This window comes from Nicotiana attenuata, unplaced genomic scaffold, assembly GCF_001879085.1.
Source record: "Nicotiana attenuata strain UT unplaced genomic scaffold, NIATTr2, whole genome shotgun sequence".
Taxonomy (NCBI): domain Eukaryota; kingdom Viridiplantae; phylum Streptophyta; class Magnoliopsida; order Solanales; family Solanaceae; genus Nicotiana; species Nicotiana attenuata.
In genome coordinates, this window is record NW_017672989.1 from 114741 (window position 1) to 123188 (window position 8448).

Sequence of the window (8448 nt, forward strand, 5' to 3'; positions counted from 1 at the left end):
TAAGATTATTAATTAATGTTTATCAATAAATTTACCTATAATTTCTAATAAGTGCCATGATTGTGTAAAATACATTTATATAATCATTGACTCATTGTGTAGAACTGCAACTCATGTTTGAAATGTTTTCTTGTATCTTCTCACTTGGCACTGACGATACATTTTTTCTTTTTACTTTTTAACCTTATAGAGAATTTTAAAATTAACGATAGGAACGTTGCTCAGTTAACAGATGATATACTGAACATGATATTGTACTACTTGGCCTGCACAGCATTGAATGCAACTTTTGGCAATACTAAGGTGGCAATTAAATTATTGTCATGCAAAAATCTAACTTTTCGACCACTGACATGCACATGATTTTTACAATGAGACTGGATATTCAAAGAAATGAACATATAAATGAATAAATTACATTATCAAAATCATAGTAAAACTATCACGTATAAACTCAAATAGATTATAACACTACTAGAAAATTGTGAAAAGCCGTTCACGAATACCGACCGATTTCGATCGGAACATTTAAAAACCGACTGATTTTTTATCGACCTTAATCCGTCGAAATAAGGTTGGTTGGTAAAATAGAGCGACCATGCCTTCGGTCACAAATTCCGACCAAAATCGGTCGGTTTGTTCAACCAAGAGTTGGCCAATTTATCTGACACAATTTCTAGAAAAATTAAATATACCGACCGAAGTCGGTCGGTATATTTTAAAATAATTTTTGTTTATTTTTTTTAATAATAACGATCGATGTCGGTTGATAAAATAATTTTATATTTAAATTTTTTTTTAAGATACCGACCAATTTCGGTCGGAATTACTAAAATATAATAAGTTTAAAAAGGTAAATTTCGATCGATTTTTAGAGTATGTATGTATGTAAGGCATTCACATAATGTAGAGTCATCTCAGTTATTTACACTTAGATGCTCAAGTGTATGACATGCTTGGTTGTTTTATTCTCGATTACTTGATTAGTACTTTGCTCTGATACTTGATTAGTGGATTAATTGAAAATTCAATTATATTCGATTAACTTAGGATATGTTTTTTTATCACTTTATTTAACCTAGAACAACATCATTCTTGATTTTAACTGGCGAGACATTCGAGCATACTGATGACCTTAGTAAGTAAATATTGAATGTTAATGTGTGAGCGATAAGCAAGAAGACAATCAAAATTAGAAGAATAAACAATTAATGTAACCCACTTGGTGAACTGTCGAGCTACAAGTCCGGATATACACTTTGATTCACAATAAGAAGAAAATCTTTTTTTCTTCAAATGAATATGAATGTTTTTTGCTAATAATATGAATATGAACTACAACAAGGAAAACCAATCATTAGAAAGACATAAAAACATTGGATTAATTTCTTTTGTGCCTAAGGAATATATATTTAGAATTTTTCTTTTATCAATCAAACCCTTTCCTAAGCTATACAAGCTTCTTAGTTTTAAAAAGTTTTCTAGTTGGAATTCACCAAAACTATCTCCTAAAAAAAAAATATCTCTAGTACACTATAAATCTGGCTTTAATTAGTTAGCTAACTTCAGGAAATCAAAGGTGGAAATGACACCAAGTAGTTACTTTTAAGCATGTTGTTTAACATATATTTAGAGTTTACAATATATTTAAATATTAGTCAATTTCTCTCAAACTTTAGGGCACGATGTTCTAGAGTGTAAACCTCAAATTTCAAATTTCAGGACATCGTGTCCTAAAGATCAAAAATTGTGTCCAGAAGTTCGAATCTTATATCCTGAATTCTAAATTAATAGTTCAGAAATTCAGGACTTAGCAGCTCAAAAATTCAGGACATTAAGTCCTGAATTCCCAAATTCAGGATACTTAATCCTGAAGTTTGGGTGAATTGACTAATCTTTAAATACATTGTAAGTATTCATAACGGGCTTAAAAGTAGCTATTGGTGCACTTCGCCCAAATCAATATTGATTATCCGAGCATTATGTTGGAAGTGTCGTAAATATAAATTTGTTACACATTGCCAATTATAAGGATATGATTAATCTTAGACCAAGCTTCATCCACTTCTTACTTATTATGAACTCGAATCATTACATGGCTGATAAAGTAAGCTAAGCTTCACACGATCCTGACGATATCTCCTTTTTGATTAAAACCTAGTTACACGCGTATGAAATTCAAGACTCACAATTTGATGAATTCCTATATAAATTGTATTTTTGTCATCGATTGATAAGGGCGGAGCTAGAGCTTCGGTTACGAGTTCGCCCGAATCCAACAACTTTAGTCCAAACCCTATATTTATCTCAAGAAGTCCATTGAATAGGTACAAATTCTTACTTTAAAACCTAGTAACATAAAAGGGTTAGAATCCTGAACCCAGTAACTTCAAATACTGGTTCCACCTCAGTCGATCGACTACTATTTGTATGTCTAATTTGAACCAAACACAATGAAAAACCCTAAATAAGGAAGAGAAATAAGAAAATATTAGCAAAAAAGAAAGAGTTGGTAGATGATTGAGGGCACATGAGAATGCTATGTGTGGTTAACATAGCTTTTGTCCAAACTTCATAAGGTTGTTGATATTCATAAAAAAATATTTTCCAATTAATTTTGACTTTAGGAATTATTATTATTAATTGAGGGATAAATTATATATGAAACTTTTGAAGATAGGGTTCTGTCATTTGGTCGTGTGGTAGCATACTGCTCTTCTCCTTTTTGTTTGTCTCTTTTAACTTTGTTTGTTTGGTTGTCATCAAGTCACGTGAATGCCCCTTTCTTTTCTCTTTAAAATAGTTTTAAAACATTCTTCAATTATATTTTCTTTGATCACAATTCTTCTTTCCTTTTCCTTTTCCTTTCTTCTTTTGTCTTCCCCTTAGTTCCCATGATTCCTACTTACAGAAATTCTTCTTCTTCTTCTCCTTCATTTCCTTTTGAACTTAATGATAATAATAATAAAGTTCATGATCTAAGTCATATTAATCCTCTTGTAAGCCCTAGCTATCAAGTTGCTTCGTCATCTTCTTACTCGTCATGCCAAACTTTTTTCAATAATTCATCTACTAATCAAGATCAAACGAGATATTATCATTCTCAATTTTACCAGCCACAACACCAACCCGAGGTATACATATAGGATTAGGGTTCTTTGTTTTTCATATTGGATCGCGTTTCCTTTTCTAATTTGCTTAAATTTGGAGGTTTAACTTCTAACAATCACTTGTATCATGTTCTTTTGTTGAAGAAATAATTAACTAAAAGTATGATATCATTTCTAATAATTTAAACTTTTAGATCAGATAATCACACATTTCAACACTATTATTCTGAATTACCACCAATCACACTACCAACCTGAGGTACATACAAGAAAAGGGTTACCTTTTTTTTTCATGTTGGATTGTGTTTTCCTTCTAGTTTCTTTTTCGCTCTTTTGGGTTGTATATTTTTCACTATCACTTGGATCATGTTAAAAATATGCAAATTAAGTGGCTTTTTGTTTTTTGCCTTTGTTAATTGTTCCTGTGGATCATATAGGTTGATAATTTTGCTTCAAGAAGTGGATCACATGATCATCTAGAGAAGAAAAACAAGGGACTCAAATTAACCTTGTGGAAAAAAGGAGATAAGTTGATGCAAAAGATGAAAAATTCAGACCATTCACATATCAAATTGAAGTTAGAAGATCAGAAGAAGCAACAATCATCTCCTAATTTGGAAACTGATTACAGCAGCAACAGCTCTTCCAACAACAGTAATAACAACAATATTCCAATTAGGGCTTGTTCTGATTGTAACACTACTAAGACCCCTCTTTGGAGAAGTGGTCCTAAAGGCCCTAAGGTAATATTTTTTTACTTAACTAATTATACGAGCCGCAAACTCCAACTTTTTTGAGACTGAAACATAATTATTGTTTATACGAGTCAAATGATGTATATATTCCAACATTTTCAAGTTTTTTTGTCTTCTTTTATTCTTTGGGTTTAACTTATATGCACTGATCAATAGTTGAGCTAGGAGTCGTAACAAGAGTATTCAAAAAAATACAAGAAAATTATACATGAAACTTAAATCTGTGACTTAAAGCAACTTCTGAACACATTTGTCAGTATACTAGAAGTCATTCTTGTATTAAGGGGATTCAATAATTTTAATGTATATACAAAAAAATATTCTTGTTTGTACAATATAATTCACCAACGAACAGAATATTTACACTGTCAGTGTCTATTAAACAAATATAACATGTGATTTGCTGAATTACTGGAAAAGATTTTCATTGATAATTACTACTTGTTATTGTAGGTCATTTTAACTCGATAATAGAAAACCCCACTTTGTATTTTTGGTAAAAATTCTTACTTAAACTCTTGATGGTACAGTCACTTTGTAACGCATGTGGAATTCGACAAAGGAAAGCAAGGAGAGCCATGGCAGCAGCAGCAGCTGCTGCAGCTGCAGCAAATGGGACAAATTTCACGACTGAAACATCAACAACAACAGCAACAGCAATGAAGATAAAAGTGCAACAGAAACAGAAGATAACTACAAAAGTGAATAAGAATCATGTTGTACCCTTCAAGAAAAGGTGCAAATTCATAACATCTACTACTACTGCTGCTGTTGGATCATCTTCATCTACTATTAATAATGCACAAAAGAAGCTTTGTTTCGAGGATTTCTTCGTCAACTTGAGCAACAATTTGGCGTTACATCGCGTTTTTCCACAGGATGAGAAGGAAGCTGCAATTTTGCTAATGGCATTATCTAGTGGCCTTGTTCATGGTTGAGTAGTATTTAAATTAGGGTTATCATTAAATTTCTTGAGTTAATTAAAGGGATTAGCACCAAATTAGTAGTGTGAAATTGAGTTTGAGATCATAATGATAGCTAGAATAATATTAGTGAGAGTGAGAGTTGTAGCCTGTAAGTCAAGCTACGTACGAAAATTTTAATAAGAAATTAAGTAGTACTAGTAAGTTTGATCTGTGTGGTGGTGATCTTTGTAAGCTTATAATGATAGTTTTTGAGCAAGATGATAACAAGAACATTTATCACTTGTTCATCTATCTACTTGTGTGATTGATTTTCAAGTTTATCGAATATTCTCCCCAAAAACGCAAATACTACTTTTTAAGGGATATTTACGCAATTATCCGGTCGGATTAACTGTTTATTTTTGTTGACCTATATACAGAGATTATACATTGATTATATATATATATATATTATACATGAATTATATATAATATTATATATCTATCACTATTTTTAGTGTAAGAGGTTGGTAAACAGCATCTTAGGTTAATTCTTTTATATAGTAGTTCATAGATATTACTACTACAACAACAACAATAACAGGCCCAGTATAATCCCACAAGTGGGATCTGGGAGGATAGTGTGTACGCAGTCTTACTTCTACCTTGTGAAGGTATAAATACTATTTCCGATAGACTCTCGGCTCAGGAAAAATATTAATTCATAGATATTATACAAAACAATTCTTTTTTAACTTTTCTTCTTTTTAAAACGCATGACAGAAGTGAATTATGTTAATTACCTAGTGTGACAATTACACATAAAATCTTAACATTTACTTAAATTTTATTTTCAATACACCCCTTTACGCGCACTCCTATTTTTATGAGTCAAGTACTCGGAAATTCTTTTTAATAACATGTGACAGTAAAAACTTGAATTGAGAGTAAAAAAGTTTCTTATTTCAGTAAAATATCAGTCAGTACAATCATCAACTTGACAAAAATATGTGGATGTTTAGGTTGGGTATATGTAAAGGGATTTTTAGGGTTTGGGACCAGTTTCACAAAAGAAAACAAATTAGGCTTTTAACAGAAATATAAAGTGACACTTACACTGTGCACGGCTGGCATGAATGGTTCATATCTATGAATAATTATTCTGATGTTTCATTATAAACAGTAGCTCTTGATGTTCACAGAAGTCGTTTGCAAACTCAGGGAGCTACAATTTTATATACGGATTCGGCAGAACTCAATATCTTTGGCTCATATATACGTTGTATATTCATATTAGACAATCAACTTAACATGTAAAACTAAATTATCCTGGACCCAATAAGTTGAATGTTTAAGGGGTATTATCATTTTTAGCCCGCGCCCGAAACTATTTACATTTGACAGCTGAAAAAATGTATAAAATTTGTATAATTTTTGTATATAATATACAGAATGTATATATATACAAAAGATATAGAAATTTTATACATTTTTTCGGTTATTATTTTTACAGCGACTAAACAGTAACATTTTCCCAATGTTTAAGAATCTGGAACTCATTAACACTACTAGAAATTCGGCCAAAATCAATCGCAGCCGACCGGCCGACTTCAGTCGGTCAAAAAATTGACCAAAGTCGGTCGGTTTTCAAAATATTTTTTCTTTAATTTTTTTTACGAAACCAACCAAGTTCGGTCGGGTTTTTTTTTGGCGCAAAAATGCGGGAAACTATATTTTGCATCCCAAAAAATTTATTTTTCAAGAAACCGACCAACTTTGGTTGGTTTTCATTTAACCTAAATAAAACTAATATTAAAAAAACCAATCGAAATGGGTCGGTTATTTTGGTCGATCGTATTAAAAAACCAACCGATTACGGTCGGTAATTTAATTTATTTAATTAAACTCACCGAAATTGGTTGGTTATTTTCGCGCGAAAATGTAATTAGATCGTATAAATAAAATAAAAGAATGTCTTAAAATAAAATGCACCATTGGTCTAGTGGTAGAGTAGTAACCTTCCACAAAGCAAAGCCCAGTTCGATACCCAGATTGTGCAATTTTTTATTACATAATTACGTCGGTCGGTTTTTTTCGACAGATTCTTTTTCTTTTTTGGTCATTGTGGAATTTAATTGTCTGACCGAAATCAGTTGGAAAATACTGATCGAAAACAGTCGGTTGGCTTTACCGACCATACGATTACCGACTGTCATGAATCGAACGATTTTCGATCGATTTTTTTCAGTTACCGACCAACAACGATCGATGTTAACATCAGTCGATGTTGTCATTCGATTTCCCCCCTTTTTAGTAGTGTAACTCAAAATTCTGATTCCGTCTTTGAACTGAAGTAGAAGGTACTACATACGTACTTTTATAAGAAAACTAGTATCTATGAACGTGCGTTGCACGTTAATAATGACACGTGATGGTTTAAACATTTATTTCTATGAAAGAATAATAAAATTTAATTAATGAGAGTAAATTTATGTATAATAATACAACAATCATCTAAATGCCGAAAAATATTATTACATTAGCATAATACATGAATTTAAAATAAAAGGACAACATCAAAACTTACAAAAATGGTCAATTTTGTCGTGTTAGATAATTTTTGTGAATAATATTTTTTTTTGTGTATGTTACCTCCTAATGCTTTGGTTGATTTGCCTAAATCTGAATTCTTCATATCCCTCTTGAAAGTGTAACATACTGTTGTTCATGCAAGAAAATATATTGCGTTAAATATAGTCTAATATTTAGGATGTTTGTCCTTGTATATTTATTATATTTGCAAAATATAAACATACTAAAAATTATTTTCATATAAATTTAAAAGGATATTCCTTAGTTTCGGAAGACGAAAGTTGAATTAGGGATAAAATTATACTTAGAAGCACAATGACCAGTATCATAATTTTTTTATGACGTTATTGTGAAAACTTCTATATACTATCTGTGTGCTATTACATAAGTTATTCGGTGTATCTAAGTTTTCGGTAGCATGACGGACATATTTTTCTTCAAAATCAACCTATATATAATAGAAGATCAATTTTAACTTAGTCTATAATATATGCGGTGACACTAACATACGTAAAAAAAATATTAACCTTGACAACAAAAATGTATGGTAGAAGGCCATTTGGTATTAAAGTATTTAAGTATATTCTTCTTAGTAGTAATTATTGGTATCATTTCTGCTGAGTCAAAAATTGAAAAATATTTTGTTTTTACTATAAAATTTTGCAATCCACCTTTACTTTAGTTGATCAACATATTCATTTCTGCTAGTTAAGATATCTTTTTAATTCTATCATGCGATTTGCACAATTTGCGTTTTAATCTAATGATAGAAATATTTCTCTTATTAAATCCACTATTATTACCATTGGAGTTGATAACCAAGTGTTCAGGAAGAACCAAATCATATTTTATTGGATGCTTTTCTTCATTTTCGACACGAAGCAAGAAGACACTAAATCTTGATATGTTCTTACTTTATATTTCTTGTGAGTTGAATCTTTTTCATTTAAGGCCAAAAGTATAACTTTGGCAAGTTAGTTATGTTTTTGTCGATTTTGGAACTGCCTGTAGTACTTGACAGAAATCACCTCCCAAACCATTAATTTTCCACCAAACGGTTCATTAATATCCAATATATCTCTAGAA

General features: G+C 30.9%; 1 protein-coding gene across 1 annotated transcript; it reads left to right on the forward strand.

Moving 5' to 3' along the window:
• The first annotated feature begins 2825 nt into the window (after positions 1-2825).
• On the forward strand, positions 2826-5106 carry LOC109215108 (putative GATA transcription factor 22). Its single transcript, XM_019379126.1, has 3 exons — positions 2826-3134; positions 3548-3853; positions 4396-5106. The coding sequence occupies exons 1-3, from the start codon at positions 2895-2897 to the stop codon at positions 4801-4803; spliced, it is 954 nt and encodes a 317-aa protein (XP_019234671.1). The 5' UTR covers positions 2826-2894; the 3' UTR covers positions 4804-5106.
• Positions 5107-8448: the final 3342 nt, after the last annotated feature.

Excerpts from the sequence above, each read along its gene's own strand:
- LOC109215108 (XM_019379126.1), top strand. The coding sequence starts at position 2,895 with ATGATTCCTACTTACAGAAATTCTTCTTCTTCTTCTCCTTCATTTCCT. Across the intron at positions 3,135-3,547 it reads AGCCACAACACCAACCCGAG|GTTGATAATTTTGCTTCAAG; the intron begins GTATACATATAG and ends TGGATCATATAG. Across the intron at positions 3,854-4,395 it reads GTGGTCCTAAAGGCCCTAAG|TCACTTTGTAACGCATGTGG; the intron begins GTAATATTTTTT and ends TTGATGGTACAG.